The sequence below is a fragment of the Heterocephalus glaber genome, unplaced genomic scaffold (assembly GCF_053883595.1).
Source record: "Heterocephalus glaber isolate CG9 unplaced genomic scaffold, H.glaber_assembly_v1.0 deba00001538, whole genome shotgun sequence".
NCBI lineage: Eukaryota > Metazoa > Chordata > Mammalia > Rodentia > Bathyergidae > Heterocephalus > Heterocephalus glaber.
The window spans coordinates 36,908,891-36,925,961 of record NW_028258333.1 but is presented as its reverse complement, the minus strand read 5'-3'; the positions used below and the strand labels follow the sequence as shown (position 1 = coordinate 36,925,961).

At 36.6% G+C, this 17,071-nt stretch overlaps 1 protein-coding gene across 1 annotated transcript in view; it reads right to left on the bottom strand.

The window, feature by feature from the left end:
- Mtrex (Mtr4 exosome RNA helicase) overlaps nucleotides 1-17,071 on the bottom strand; it is a 96,768-nt gene that overhangs the window by 61,378 nt on the left and 18,319 nt on the right. The window contains exons 6-11 of the mRNA XM_004848514.4: nucleotides 13,344-13,518; nucleotides 12,077-12,167; nucleotides 5,499-5,623; nucleotides 3,788-3,886; nucleotides 3,069-3,171; nucleotides 1,498-1,629 (exon numbers count right to left, since the gene is read on the bottom strand). Of these exons, the coding sequence (XP_004848571.1) occupies nucleotides 1,498-1,629; nucleotides 3,069-3,171; nucleotides 3,788-3,886; nucleotides 5,499-5,623; nucleotides 12,077-12,167; nucleotides 13,344-13,518 (725 nt within the window). The remainder of the gene's footprint in view (nucleotides 1-1,497; nucleotides 1,630-3,068; nucleotides 3,172-3,787; nucleotides 3,887-5,498; nucleotides 5,624-12,076; nucleotides 12,168-13,343; nucleotides 13,519-17,071) is intronic.

The window sequence follows — 17,071 nt, the reverse complement described above, 5'->3', positions numbered from 1 at the left end:
AAGTTGATAAAGGATCACATTTATAAAATTCACTGCCTTTCAACACATAACTAGCAGACTCAATTCATTTCCAAAAAATGTAAATAAAAATAGTATTAACTGCATGCACTAAGTACTTCACAAGGAACATTTAATTCTAATAATTATGGGACACAGGAATTATTATTACTCATCTTTCGCAACTAAGGAAAGTGAGGCTAAGTGCAAATAGCGCTGGTATTAACTGTTAAGAGTAACAATTCCAGAGTCCATTCTTTTAACTATTACACTGCTTCCTTGTCCTATGTCTAAAAAATAATAGATACTCAATAAATACTGGTTGAAATAATCAATAGATAACCCTAAAACTTTTAAGCATATTCAGCACTGGTAAAGAAAAAACATTTCTAAGAAGAGCAATTCACTCACAAAATATAAAATATTACTAGCTTTAAAGAGGCTATTCAGGTAATCTGCCATTTTAATTTGACCCACAGAAAATAAATTTACATTAAAATACATAACATACCTGCTTTGATTAAAAAAAAAAAAAAAAAAAGAACAAATTACAACTGCAATTTGATTATGGATGAGTCAACATATTATTAATTTTTTTTTTTTTTTTTTGGTTCCAGGGATTGAACTCAGGACCTTGCGGCTTGCGAGGCAGGTGGTGGAACTACTGAGCTAAATCCCCGGCTGAGTCAACATATTATTTACAGCCAGGTGTGGTGGCACATGCCTGTAATCCCATAACTCTGGGAGGCTGAGGCAGAAGGATTTCAAGTTAAAGCCCAACCTGGGCAACTTAGTGAGAACCTGTCTCAGTATAAAGTATTTAAAAAGTGCTGGCAATGTAACTCAGTGCAGAAGCCCTGGGTTAAATCCTCAGTATTGGGAAAGAAAGATACTACTTCTCACTGTACAGAATTATATATGCTATCGGCAGAACCTAAGGACAAATGAGCTAGTATTTAGCACACTGCAATTTGTGGCCAGGCTGTGCTTCTATCTGGTTGTGTAACTTTAAATGAGGTACATTTACAGTCAAGGTACATTTTCTAGAAGTTTTATTACTTTGAGAATTTCAGCATAGTTAGGGAAAAGACAGGTTTTCTGGTTTCGATTTCTCAAAGAACTATATAGTACTTTCTATAAGAGAAGGTAGTCAGACCAGGAGAGCTACCCTTCAGAGATCAGAGAGAGCTGGGGATATGGATCAGTGCTAAAGAACTTGCCTAGTATGCATAAAACAAACCAATCCCCATTACCACCCCCACTCTCCCAAAAAATTGGATAGAGAATCACAATAACGAAGTAAAAGAAGGCATGATTCTGAATACATGGCAGTGTACTTGTATCATTTATAAGACAGAAATAAATTATAAATCAAGGCCTCTTAAAAGCCTAAATGTGCTGAAAACCTACTGTAACAGTAAGACACAGCAGATGTATTACCAAAAATATATGTTTTATTCATTTTCATGCAACACTAAAACTATGGAAATTATGTAGTACCTGTGTTGAAATCTAATTTGGTCATCTGAAGAGCATAAGCTTCACAATCTTTCTTACTAAAACTGAAAATAATTACGGGTTGAAAATTTCTTTCCATAATCATCTTCACAATCTTGAACACATTTGATGGTCCTGTAAAAAAAGATCAGGTAAGCCATAACCAAAAATTAACTCAAAATGTATGATAAACCTAACTGCAGCTAAAACTGCAACACTCTTAAAATATAGTATAAAATCTTCATTATTCTGGGTTAGACTAAGCATTCTTGGCTAGGACACCAAAAGGTGAAACAACACAGTGGGGGAAAAAAGTAAAACTAGATTTCATCAAAATGAAAAGCTTTTGTGCTTTAATAGATCTTGCCAATAAACTGAAATACAGAGAATGGAAAAAATATTGCAAATCACTGATTTGATAAAGGTCAAATACTCAGTATGAAAAGAACTTTTCAACTCAACAAAATATCCAATTGAAAAATAGACAAAGGATTAGGCCATTCTCCAAAGATATAAAAATGGCCAAAGAACACATAAAAAGATGCTTAGTATCACTGATCTCTAGGAAAATATGAATTAAAACTACAATGAAATATTATTCCACATGCACTAGCATCACTATAATTAATAGTCACATAATAATAAATGTTGGCAAAGATGTGGAAAAATGGTACCCTCATATCATCCTGATGGGAATGTAAAATGGCACAACTGCTTTTTAAAATAATTTGGTAGTTCTCAGAAGGCAAAACACACTCTGTATTACTCAACAATTCCACTCCTAGGTTCATTCATATCCAAGGAAAAAGAAACCACATATTCCCTCAAAAACTTGTACTACATGCAAGAACTAAGTATAAGAAGCATTATTTAGAACAGTCAAAAACTAAAAACAAATCAAATTCCATTCACTGGTGAATGAAAAAGTAAAATATGGCATATCTACACAATGGAATACTATTTGATATAAAAATGAAGTATTAACCACAGTATAACAGGGATGATGCTAAGTGAAAAATTACGCTAACTGAAAGAAATCAATCACAAAAGTCCAAATATGATTATTTTTATACGAAATAATCTAGAAAAAGCAAGTCTGTAGAGACATAAAATAGATTAGTGATTGTTTAAGTCTAGGGTGAGGAAGGAAGGGGTGGTAGAACAACTGCTAATGTATATGGGGTTTTCTTTTGGGGAGAGGCTTACAAAAATGTTTTGGAATTTGTGAATGTACTAAAAAAAATCAAGTTGTACATTTTAAAATAGTGAACTTTTTATGGCATGTGAATTATATGTGAATAAAAAATGCTAATCATGGTGATGTCTAATTATGTGAATATATTAAAAAATCATTGAACTATATACCCTTTAAACACATGAATTATATACTTTGTAAATTTTATCTAAATACCATGCAAGAAAAGCGATCAACCTTTATTCATTCAATTTTGTGATATTCCACTAGATCTTTAAATAGCTTCCTGAGAAAAACATTAATGAAAGACATAAAATATCAAGGTAATTTGAATATACAATTTACAAGTAAAATACTATGTAAACAAAGTTCCAATTACCTTTTGTTCCTCCTTTCCGCCCCTTCTGGTCTCCTTTTGCCAAATCTCCTGCATCTCGAAGCACTTGCATGGCAGTATTAAAATTATCTTCTCTGAAATCACCCTGGAATCACAAATTTTCCTATGGATCTTCATGAATGTTTAATCATATCTCAAACATTTTTCATACCTCAAACACAGAGCTTTCTCTAATAATAAAAGTGATTTACTAGAATAACAAAAGTCACTAAAATAATTTTAAAACTCTGTGATGAGAGTTAACAAAAGGTGAAAAGGAGAAATGAAACTGGGGAAATAAGACATAAGAACTATGAAACACATCCAGAGCCTTGTTTCTCCAGATATCTTTAAATATTGGACAAGGAATATAAGCAAACTCATGCATAAGGAAATCACAAGTCTCAAATATAATTTTTATTTATTCATTTTCATGAGCTGGGATCTCACTATGTTGCAAGGGTGGCCTCCAGCTCCTGGAATCAAGTAATTTTCCTGCCTCAGTCTCCTAAATTGCTGGGACCACAGGTGTGTGCCACCATGCCCAGCATCAAATATAATTTTTGAAATACAAATATTTTCTAAATAAATCAATTTTGGACTGTAAAACTACGAAACATAAAAAGTATATGTCATTTCTCTCTAGTTCAAAATTAATAAAGTCAAAATATAAATAATAAAGTATAACATTACAGATATAAGATTGGCAATTACTTTCTTACATTTTCATCAACCACAAGGTGAAGGCCATCTCCCCCTGCTGGGAAAATGTAGTGCTGCAATGGAGTGGGCCGATAATCTGTGTAAATTACGTGACAAGGCTGTAAAAAGAAAGAAAGTTTTATTTCTTCAAAATAAAATTGTATATTTGATGCACTGAAAAGACGTTGGGAAAATAAAATGGTGATTTAAATGATGAGAAAGAAACATTTAAAAAAGCTTTAAGCTAGGAAAGGTAAAATCAGGTATATCAAATCATATTGTCATCTTCTCAATTTCTCAGTTCCCTAATTAGAGCCAAATATATGATCTGAACTTTAATTACCTATTACCTAGACTGAGGATACTGTAATTTCAAAGGATGCCTCTGTTTTTATAGAGGAGTAATAGGGTGATAAAAGGTACATAAGGTAAAATGAACTTTTCTGTCCCACAGAGGCTTTACAACACCTTACTCAAGTAGCAGATTATTCTATCTTCTCCAACAGATTCACTGGGTTCCTAGCCCACAAAAACAACATCAGGAACGCTACAAAAATACATCTGGAGAGTTCATAATATTTATCACAAAATTAAGTTTATAAGGATATTTATGTAAAGGAAAAGACAAGGGCAGAAAAACAAAGCCAAGAAAAAATCCGGTACATATAAACAAATGCTCATAACCAAGTCCCAAACAGATATTAAATTGCATTACAAAAGCAAAACGGAAACAGTCAGTAAAAAGTATGGCTGTTTATAAGAAACATCAAATCAAGTCAAATGCTCAAGAGATGATTAGCTTTTTCTGATACCAAGGCCTGTACTCATGACTAACACAGTAAATGCAATAATTTACAAAGTTGGCAGATCATCAGGATTAACTAGGGAACTTCTGAAAATCAGAGTTCCAAGGCTCTATTCCTACAGATTTAAATATAATGGATTTGAGATGGGTCTCGGAAATTAGCACTTCTAAAAATATTTGGTTTTTTTTTTTGGTACCAGGGATCAAACACGGGTCTTTGCACTTGCCGGGCAGGCAGCAGATAAAAATATTTGATTTTGATAAGCTGCTTGATATGAACAGTAGTTTCATATCAAAATATCTTCTGTATTCCAAATAATACTATGAAAAAAGAATAGGAAGGGTATGGTAAGGCCAATCTGTAACATTTTTGAATATTAATGTTATCAAAATAGACAACAAAAATAACTGTTTACCATGTTTATAGTGGCACAATTTGTAACAGCTAAATCTTGAAAACAGCCCAAATACTCATCAACTCAGAACTGGATAAAGAAAATGTGGTGTTTTGATAAAATGGACTACGACTCAGCCATAATGAATGGTAAATGAGAAAAATTTATAGCCATATTCTTAAGTGACATAAATAGGACACACATGTGTAAATACCAAATTGTTTCTCTGGTGTGACAAACTGAAAGTGTAAATGAGGACCAAAATGTATAAGAGATAATGTGAAATAGGAAGAAAAGGGTCAAAGGGGAAGAAGGGGGAAGTAGGGAAAGAAAAAAATATGAGAAAAGGAAAAAAATGGGAACAAAGCTCTTATAAATAGGGCGGGATGATGGCAGGGTGGAAGGGAGGAAAGGAGAATGGGAAAAAACAAGAATCAAGATATATCATATACAGGTACGAATTCCCAATGATGAATGTGATCATAATGCATACCTAAAATACACCAATAAACTTAAAGAAAAAAAAAATACCTGTTTATGTAAATGACAAATCCATTCAGCAAACTGTCGGGCATTTGGAATAGTAGCCGAAAGAAAGACGTAGTGAACATTATCAGGAAGCAAAATAATAGTTTCTTCCCATACCACACCACGCTCTGAGAAAAAGAAATATACCTTGAAATTCTCTGTCATTTTAGAGGCAATACCTAAAATTATTTCTCTTAAATTTAGTAATTAAATATGTAGACAACTTCAGACAAGCATATTTTTAGCCACAAAACCTGAAAACTGTATTAGTCTTTATCATGAATTGATAGCACATTAAGCCACCATTAAATATAATTTACTCTAAAACAACCTGCAAAAAGCAGGTTCAAACGGAATCTTTTCCATCAGCTTCGCAACAGCCACAGTAACAAGGCAAGGAAATAGACTTCCACTTTACTTTGAAAGGACAGGTTAATGGCTTGGTAGAAAGTTACACCAATTTGGACACTATTACTGTATCCAAATTACCCTCATCCTCAGGAGATGAAAGAGATGTGATGAACCAAAGAATTCTAAGTCAGTTTTAATTAAAATGGAAAAACAAAACAAAACAAAAAAATCAGTCTGACAGTCTCCCTAAAAAGAAAAAAAATCAATAAAGGATGCAGGATTTTAAAACCACAACTCTGATTAGAGCTTAACTATATGAATTTGGCAAGGGAAAAATGTTCATAAATGGATTAAGCTGTGTATTTATCATAAACACAGGCTAACTGCTTCGGTTTAAAATTAAAAACTAAATCTTATTTTAAATGTGTACATATTAGACATTATCTTTCAGATGTGTTTTTATTAATGTTACTTTTCCCGGCATCCCTAAAATTCCGAACTACTTTTCTATCATATGTACTAGCATAATAGTCTGAATAAAATGTATTTAGTTTTTTTCTTTTCACCTATATTTCATAATGTTCATTTTACCATAAACATGCATTTTTTTTTATCTTGTTGTGATCATGAAGTTTAATTTTTCTTATGGGTGATGTCACAATACTTACATAATTTTAGTATTCTGAAAATAAGAAGTGTGATTCCATAATGGCCAACTGATGATTGAATCTCCCCAGACAAACATTCATATGAGTTTATAAATTTTCAATGTGGATTAAGACTTTTGAACTTGAAATCCAAAGATGGCAGTTACAGATCTTTTAAGTGATTTGTCAGTTTAAAACTCCAGGATTCTATTCTTGCCATATTTTCACATGTTGCTTATATAAAATTATTATTCTGAGTAGTGATCGCTTCCCTGTCACAGTGTAGAAGTGCCTGTGTTTTATTTTGTTTTGTTTTTGGTACCAGGGATCAAACTCGGGACCTTGCTCTTGCGAGGCAGGTGGTAGAATCACTGAGCTAAATCCCTGGCCCACCTGTGTTTTTATTTATCATTCAGATTTTGTGTAATATTTTATTTGTGTACAGTGTTTAACTGTTAAGATGTAACATATGTTAAATAAAGCTAATGGTTATTTTTGAATTTTCAAATTCATTTTTGGGGAGTATGAACTAGTTGATAAAATTCTGCCAAACTACCGCTTAGATGTACTATCTTGTAACATGCTTTCTTGAAATATTTTTGTGTTTTTAGAGATGAAGATTCCTATCAGATACAATATTGGGGACTGTAAAAATGTGGAAATAAAGCAATTGTATTTAAAAAAAGAAAAACAGAAAACTGTGCAGCTATAAACATAGGTGTGCATATATTGCTGTGGATGCTTTTAATTCTTTGGGGGGGGGGGATACCGGGGATCGAACTCGGGTCCTTGCCCTTGTGAGGCAGGTGGCGGAACCACTGAACTAAATCCCCGGCCCAATGCTTTTAATTCTTTCAGGAAGATCCTAAGAAGGAGAATAGCTGGGTCAAATGGAACCTCCACTTTTAGTTCTTTGAGGAATCTCCACACTGATTTCCACAGTGGTTGCACCAGTCTATACTCCCACCAACAGTGGAGAAGGGTTCCTTTTCCCCATAGTCCCTCCAACATTTCTTATTGGTTGCTTTCTTTTTTTTTTTTTTCTGGTACCAGGTATTGAACTCAGGACCTTGCACTTGTGAGGCAGGTGTGGGCATCGCTGAGCTACATCCCCAGGCCAGTTGATTTCTCTTTTTATTTTCCCAGTTGATTTCTTGATAACAGCCATCCTTTCTGGAGTGAGATGGAATCTCAGCATTATTTTAATCCGTATCTCTTGAATGATGAGTGATGTTGAACATTTTTTCATATATTTATTTGCTGTTTCTACTTCATTTGAGAAGTATCTGTTCATTTCAGATGCTCGTTTGGGGGTTGGGTCTTTAAATTTGGGGGGCGTCTGATTTTTTGAGTTCTTTATATATTCTAGATACTAGTCCTTTGACTGAGGAACAGCTGGCAAAAATTTTTTCTCTGTGGGTTATCTCTTCACTCTGCTAGTGGTTTCTCTTGCTGTGCAAAAGCCTTATAATAAGATGAGATCCCAGTTGTTGATTCTTTGTGATATTTCCTGTGCAATTTGGGTTTTGTTCTTAAAGTCTTTGCCTACATTAATGTCTTCAAGAGCTCTACCTTCCTCTGTCTTCCAGCAGATTAAGCATTTCTGTTTTAATATTTAGATCTTTGATTCGTTTCTATTTTAGTTTGGTCCATGGTGAAAGATATGGGTCTATTTTTAATCTTCAGCAAGTGAAAGCCAGTTTTTTATGCTTTATTTATTAACGAGGCTTTCTTCCAGTGAAGCTATTTGGCCCCTTTGTCAAAGATAAGGTGGTTGTTTCTGCATCTTCTAGTCTGTTCCACTGATCCTCAGGCCTTTTTTCTTTCCACCATTACCATGCTATTTTTATCACAATAGCTTTGTAGTATAATTTCAAGTTAGGGATTGTGCTATCCCCTGCCTTGCCTTTGTTTCCCAGAATTGCTTTTGCTATTTCAGGTCTCTTCTGGTTCCAAGTGAATTGTAGGATTGTTTTCTCTAATGCCCTACACAGAAATGTGTAAGTGGATGTTCACAGTACCATTATTTAAAGTAGCTGACAGAAAAATAAAATAAAATAGCCAACAGATAGAAACAACTCAAGTGGCTGTCAGGGTGTTTCTCTGACCTGATCTTGCTTATCTTTGAGGACAGGGTGCCTGCAGATCCCTCTTCAGGTAGGTAGCGATGATCAGCAGGCTGCAAGATGGCTGACAGAATGAACACCACACAACCTCCAACTTCATTTTTTTGTTTTGAGACAGGGTCTTGCTGTATAGTTCAGGCTAGCCTTGAACTCACTGTGTAGCCCAGCTGGCCTCGAATTCAGTGATACTTCTGCCTCAAAATCTCCACTCATCCCCAGAAAGGATGAGAATAATCCTCCCCTTTGTAGGCCTATCTTTCCCCCTCATTTCTTTTATCTTCTATCTATGACTTTTCCACTCTCATTGGGTAGGAAAGCTGATCTGTGAGCCATTCTTCCTGCTTCTTCTATTGCTGGCCAGGAATAAACCTTCCTTCATTGATCAACCGAAGCTTGGTTTTATTTATTGGTTCTTCAGGAAGGCAGCAGTTGGGTACAGCGCCCTGGTCCCTGGTGTTGGAGGTGGATGGCCGGGGCGGGTCCTGGCCCCCGTCCACACTGTGCCCCTCGCCCCATCGTTCTCGGTTCTCCAGGGGAGTGGTGAGGACGCTGTTGTCGTCCTCAGAACTGGAACCGTTGTGCAGGCTGCTCAGCAACAGGGTGGAGGTGTCCCTGATCAAGAGGCTGGAGCTCAGGGTCTCCTTGGAGCCGAGGATCAGGGTCAGGCACGAGGGTGCAGAGAAGGCGGAGTTGGATCCGTGGGTGCTGGAGCTCAGGCTGGTACGATCACTGGAGCGGGGAATCAGCGTAAGGCTCAAGGCCTGCATGACGGTCATGTTCAGACTGGACCTGGGACAAGCCACGTTGAGTGTCCCCTGGGAAGCTGTGCTCCAGGTTGCCCCAAAGGCTCCTTTCAGAACACTTTTGGAGAGGTTATGGGATGCCAACGTGACCAGCTCACTTGTGTCCAGGATTAGGGCCCCGCGAGAACCTGTAGCAAGGTTCAGGCTCTGCTTGGAGACATTTCTGCTGCCCTGGCTGAGCGGCTGGCTGGAGTGGGACTCCAGAGATGTGTCAGAGGTCAGCAGGAGCAGCGCTTGTGAGCCCAGCCTGGAGAGGAAGTGGCCAAGAGCCAGGCTTCCTCTCGAATGAAGCCTTATAAATGGGTTTGACCCAGGCCTAGGATTGGAGTTCCTGTGAGTCAACTCAAAACTCTTGCTCCGGGACAGGGATGGGAAGGCCTCCTCAGAACTCTGCCCAGAGGGGCTCCTGGAGCCCAGGTCGAGGGTCTCGGGAGAGCCAGGGCTGGGAGTAGGGCTTAAGGCTGGAGACGGAGGGCCCTGTAGGTCAGGCCTTAAGACATGATTCACATCCAGGTCCAGGGTTGCCACAAAACAGGAAGTGCAGGTCTGGAGGGAGCCTGGGGTGGTGGCCCTGCTGTCAGCAAGTCCAGGGTTGTTGTCTATCACTAGGCCAGGGGCCTCCCCTGGGTCAGGACTCAGAGTTGGATTCACATCTGGAACAAGCCCCAAGCCAGGACTTGGGGGCCGATCTGAGTTAGGAACAAGGGTTGCATCTGGGTCAGGCCCAGGGATGCTGCCAAAGCCCGGCCCTGGGGCCCCAGAGAAGTAGAGACTTGGCGTCATCTGTGGGTCTTCACAGGGCTTGAGATTCACCCCTGGACTCATTGTCATGTCTGTTGGGAGGTCTTTGGGTGCTCCTGCCCCTTCCATCCAGTGCCTGGCTGAGCTTACTGCATTGCACCTGCAAGGATGGTGTTCTTAAGCAGGAGTGGGCCCCGGAAATAGTTGTGAAAGGGGCACATTTTCAACCCCGAGAAATCCCGGTGGTACAGCCCGTGGGGCGGTGAGCGGGCTCCTGGGAGGCCCAGTGGTCGGGCAGGTGCACAGGGCGGGTCGCTGGGCAGAAGGCCACAGGGCCTAGCCTGGCCGACCCTTCCTCTTCCACGAGAAGTCGAGTCTCCCCATCTCCTGGTCCCCCATCCTCCTCCTCTACTTCACCTCTGTCTTCACAAGCAGTGACGGCCACCCAGGCTTGCTCTCGGTCAGACGCATGCGTGGAGAGGAGCAGGGGCTGTGGGGCGCTGGGTAGGACCCAAGGCACTAATGGGACTCATTTCCTACTGATGGCCTCACACTGCGTGCTGTCCTTGGTCCCCAGCTCAAGTGCCCAGGACACAGGGCACAGCCTGTTAATAAAGCAGATCCTCCTGTCCAAAAGGCTCCATTCTCTCTCCCTGACCTCAGTGATCTCCTCCAGGCGCTGGACAGGGGCTGCTAGAGTCCCCAGAGGACAGAGGCACCAACGAATTCCAGTTCCTCAGCTTAGGAGGAATGTGTTAGACTGCATTTCATTTTTTAAAAAAACTAAACTAGCAATGAAAATTGAGAATGTTAGCCAGGTATGGCGGTACATGCCATTAATGCCAGCACTTGGGAGGCTAAGGCAGGAGGAGCACCACAGGTTCAAGGCCAGCCTGGACTACACAGTAAATTCAAGGTCGGCCTAATTCATAGTGAGATCCTGTCTCCAAAAAAGAAAAAAGAGAGAGACAGAAAAAATATTAATCTTTAACATTATATGAGAAAGCTCTGTAGTAAAACCAAGTAAGATTTTTATTCCATTTGCTTCATTTGAATTTTAATTTCTTGCCCAACAAAGGTTACTACTTAAGAAGCTATACTTGAATGAAGTTCTACTGGTATAGTATCTCATGTTGTCCACAATTTAAAGAAACTATAGCTAGGGGAATTAAAAATGGCAGAGTAAAGGCCAACAGCAAGATACAGTCTCTCTGGGACTTGGAATCTCCACCTGGAAAACAACAATTTATTGAAGAGAAAGCAAAAATAGAGCTCTAAGAATCAAGAAGGAGCCAACAGGAAAACTAGAAACCACAGGGAATGAAAAACCAAAGATAATGCTGAGAAAAGAATGAAACTCTTTGGAATACCAAGTCTGTTTCCCAGGAGCAGATCCTGTCTTCACAAACAGAAACAAAACCTGTATGACTCCTCAACACAAACACATTACTGGGGCCTGTGCAATGTGTCCAGTCCTTCCTGAGACCTGGGGACCAAGGTGGAGAGCTGTACTAGTGAGGGCAGAGCCTTCCCTCTGCCTGCCGGCGTTACTGTGGTGAGCACTCCGTCAAGCACTTCTGAAGCAGACCCACCAAATCTCATGTAAGTGGTCAGAGCACAAATGAGCCTGTCGGTGGGTAGTCCTACCCTATTCATGAGCTCTTTCAGAACAATTTTCATTACTTTTTTTAAATACTGTTTTTGGCAAACACTTGATACTTGAAATAAAAAATGCATTGAGTCACCTAAAAAAAAAAAAAAAAAAAAAAGAAACTACAGCTAATGAAACAAAAATTGAAACTACAGCTAATGAAACAAAAATTGAAAGCAAAATTCAGCTCGTTATTGTTTAAAATTCCTAACGTTGTTCTTAAGGGAAATACATGGTAAAAGACCTAAACTGCAGAATATACCTGAATCTCTCATGTAATGAATTTCATCAAAAATGACCCAAGCAACTTCTCGCATAACTTCAGAGCCTCTGTACAGCATACTTCTCAAAATCTACAGAAAAATTTAGTAAGATTTAGCAGGATTTTGACATAATAGCCAACATTTACACAAAATCTTTTTTCAAATAAGGAATTTTAGATACTCTTTAGTAAATGGAAATATTAAAATAATGTTAGAAAGTCATATATCTTTGACTTATCACCAGATATTAATTAGATACAATCCATGGACAGAACTATTATCTCTATTCATCTGCATTATGAAGCCACTTCCTTCTACACAGAACCTTCCCAAATCCTTACCTGCTAGGATATAGGAGGAACTTCAATTACCTTCTAAGACACTAGATCTATATACTGTTTGTCCATTTCTGCCTAAAGTCTTTCACAATATGGATACTTACTAGTAATCATTCTCTTGATTTTTGGACTTAAAATCTTATGGATGGATAAAAAGTTATATTGGACACCAATATGAAAAGTGAGCAATGCCTTTGGCTGGCTAGCCAGACCAGAAGTTAAATTATGCTTCCTATTGTACTATATCCCTATAAAATAGAAGGATATTATTAAAACATATACAAAAGTTCTTAGCACACTAAAGATAGGCAATCATGTCCAAAACTTGAGATGTTACAAATGTATCTAAAACTCTGATCATAGGAAAAAGCTCAATATAATACTGCTTTTTGAAAAGCAAGTTAATTACTTACCTACTTGTAACCAATACTCAGATGAAGAAAAAAAAAATGACATGGGACACAGAACTACTACTCAAAGGAAACTGTTTTCAAATCTTTAGAACTACATATACAAAACTAACAAAATATTTCAATGTCATTGACAGTAATAAACCTTTAAAAGTATTTGAAAAAATGTCTGTATTATATAATTAATGACAGAAATATTAATACTTTGGAAATATATTTAATGTTATCAGAACATTTTAAAATAATGGTACCCATTTCAAATAAGTCCACTAAGAGGCCAGGGATTTAGCTCAGTGGTTCCACTGCCTGCCTTGCAAGCACAAGGTCCCAAGTTTGATCCCTGGTACCAAACCCCCCCAAAAAAAACCAAACCAAACCAAACAAAAAACCAAATAAGTCCACTAAAAAATAAAGTATTACATTTTATCTAAAAAGAGCAAGTGATAAAACACATGTACTAATGGAATAAATTTATTAATTTTAAAAGAAAAAGGTAGATGAGATACTATATAAATTACCTCTGTAGTCATAACTAGACAAGATGCTGTAGGATTAATGGTAACATCTCCAGTCATCAGACCAACATCTTGAAATTCCTCATACATTTCACGGTATTTTTGATTACTGAGAGCCTTAATTGGGCTGGTAAATATTACACGCTGTTTTTCCCTTAGAGCCAATGCAATGGCATACCTAAAAATGTTAAAATAAAAACCAATAATTAAAAACCTTCTTTAAATTATGACTTTTAAAATCTTATTAATATGTAAATCATATCCAAAGTTTTCCTAATTATCTTCAATACTATGTAGAACATTCATACCTTAATGCGCTTACTAGAGACAACTACTATACTAGTACTGTACTACTACTATAGTAGTCTAAATGAACGTGAACATCTGAATTTTAACTCTGGCCTCTCAAAGTTAATACAACTTAATTACACCAATACTTACCCTATTTCTTGCAAGAAAATATCTTTGGTTCTACCAATGGAGCCTCACTGCCTGTAAGTTTATAGATATGCAGACTAGAAACACTTAGGAAACACAATTAAGAAACCCTGGAAAATGAAGTGCGTTTTCTTCTCTAGTTTCCTAAGTTAGTCCATATGTGGTATTCTTTTCCCACATGTAATAGTTATCAACTCAGTCCTTAATTGGAAATTATGATAAGCTATTCCACAGCTATTAATAGAATTCAATATAGTGATTTTATTTTTAAAGGAAATTCAGTTAAGTATTTAAATGCAGACCATAAAATCAGGATTAAGTTTAACACTGTGGTAGATCCTCCTTGTTTAAGATACAGTTTCCATCCACAGAATGCTTATGATCTCGATGGGAATTATATTCATCCTAGCCATCCTCCAAAATAATGATATAAACAATTAAAAAAATTACAAGTTGTCCGAATATGATCAAATAGGAATTGTGAGAAGTACGACCTATACTTATGATAGAGGTAGCAAAGATGGAAAATGAAATGGATTTTAGAAGTAAGCAACTATTAGAAGAAAGGTGTCCAAAAAACTGAAGTAGGGGCCGAGGATTTAGCTCAGTGGTTCTGCCGCCTGCCCCGCAAGCGCAAGGACCCAAGTTTGATCCCTGGTACCAATCCACCCCCCCCAAAAAAAACCCCAAAAAACAAAACCAAATAAAACTGAAGTAACTGTACTAAGAAATAAAGGAAAACAGGACAATGACTACAAATAGGAAATCAGCAGAGATACCCTAATTATTAATAACAATAACCAAATGAAAACTCAAATTATTAATAACCCAATGAAAACTCAGATCAAAAGTATATAAAGAAAACATTAGGTAGGCTAAAGAACACAAATGAGATGACAAAAGAAAATACCAGTGACTATGAACATAAAGACATTATCAAATCCAAAGAAATACACAAAAAAAGTATTAAAAGAGATCTGTGGAGGGCTGGGGATTTAGCTCAGTGTTGCCGTGCCTGCCTCACAAGTGCAAGGTCCTCAGTTCAATCTCCAATACGAGTGGGGGAGGAATCTTGGGAATAATCTCTCTGACTTAATGAAAATTCTAAAATGAGGGCCAGGGATTTAGCTCAGTGGTTCTGCTGCCTGCCTCGCAAGCACAGGGTCCTGAGTTCAATCCCTGGTACCAACAAAAAAAAAAAAAAAAAAGAAAATTCCAAAATGAGAAAAAGGCAGAAAAAATAACTTAAAAATTAACAAAAAACTTCCCAAACATGTTATAAAACATTAATCTATTTGAATTTATTCAGTAAAATGAACCTGAACAGGAAAAACTGAGAAAGAACTATACCTAGAATTATAAACTGCTAAATAACAAAGTCTTTGAAAAGCAGCAACAGAAAAACAACACATAGAATAGTATACTTCAGCACACCATAAATAAGGCTGACTTCACATGAGAAAGAATGAAGTAGAATGAAACAGTATCAGCCAGCAGAATAACATATCCAGAGTGCTAAAACAAACAAAAAGTTGCCAACCATGAATTCTATTATCAATGACACTATCCTTCAAAACAAAAGCAAAAGAAATTCCAAATAAAAATTGAGAAAACTCACTGTGAACAGATTCATCCTGCAAGAAATATTTCTAAAAATCCTTCAGACTGAAAGGAAACACCGTTGTAGAATTAAAGAATTACGATTGTAGGGCCGGGTATATAGCTCAGTGGCACAGCGCTTGCCTTGCAAGCACAAGGTCCTGAGTTTGATCCCTGGTACCCCCCCCAAATAAAAAACGAATTATGATTGTATACACATATGTGCACATATAAAGCTTTTATTCACTTAGTATTTCCACAAATGTACCATTTAAAGTAATAATTATAACACTATATTACTGGGTTCACAACATATGTAGTTGAAATATATATGACAATATTACATAGCACGATAGAAAGGAAATAGTATAGCAAAGTTTCACAAAAAATTGTAGTTGTGATATACTTAAAAGACATATAGTATAAGCCCTATAGTAGCTACTAAAAATGTAACTCAATAAAGGTAAAATATAATAGAAGGCAGTAAAAGAAAAAACAAGAAACAGCCATAAGAATTACATCAAAATAACAGCCAAACTAACAACAAAAGGCAATAAATCCAATCTCATTTAATCACTAAATTAAACTACGCATTCACTGATGAACATTTAGATGGTTTTTCCCTTTTGAATAACACTATTATGAATATTTCTGTACAATTACTTGACCATCTATTTTCAATTATATAGGGTAAATATGTAAGAGTGTCTATGTTTTGGAACAAATAATGAACTATTTCCTACAGCAGCTCTCATAAATCTTACACAGTAGTTAGTAGGAGTAATTTAGGTTTGTATCATCCACCATGATAACTTTATAAGTCACAAGAAACTGGGTAAAATACTGTATCAAGAAGAGTAGTAACTAAAGAGTAGCAGTGGGGAAAATTGGCCTTAGACTACATCCTGATCTCTCCTGCCTAAAGAAATTATAAAATCAAGTCTCAAAAGGATGACTTTTTTCCAAGTATCTACACTCCAGAACAAAGCTCATAAATATGGATATAGGAATGAAACACATTCAGTACCCAAAGTAGAATTCACAATATTTTGGTATACAATAAAGAAGTAACAGATACACAAAGATGGGGAAAGAGGGAGGAAAATCAATTAAATCAGACCTAAATGAGACAGATGACAAAACTAGTAAACAAGGATATTAAAGATTATAGGATATACATAACTATACTCTACATGCTCAAGAAGGTAACATGTTAAGTATAAACAGAAAACATTAAAAACTCAAATTAAACTTTTAAAGATAAAAGTGCCTAAGATGAAAAACAGTAGATAAAACTGAAGCAGATTATAAACATTGTAGAAAAAATAAACATAAAAAAATAGAAAGAGAAACTATCAAAATAAAACAAAAAACCAAAAAATAAAATAACAGTAAGTAGAACATTAGTGGGCTGTGGGACAATTTAAAACTGCTATAAATATAGCTGGAATCCCTAAAGAACTAGAAGGAAGGAGAAATATTTTAAATTTTCCAAAATTTGATGCAAACTTAATATGCCCCCAAATTTAAGAAGCTCAACAAACTCAAGCACAAGAAAAATGGAAAAAAAAAAAAAAAAGTAAAGTTATAATCAAACTGCTTAAAGCCAGTGATAAAAATTTAAAATGGCCAAGCAAACATCCAACTAAAGCAGTATGTAAAGAAGCACAAACATAATGGCCCCTAATGAAAAG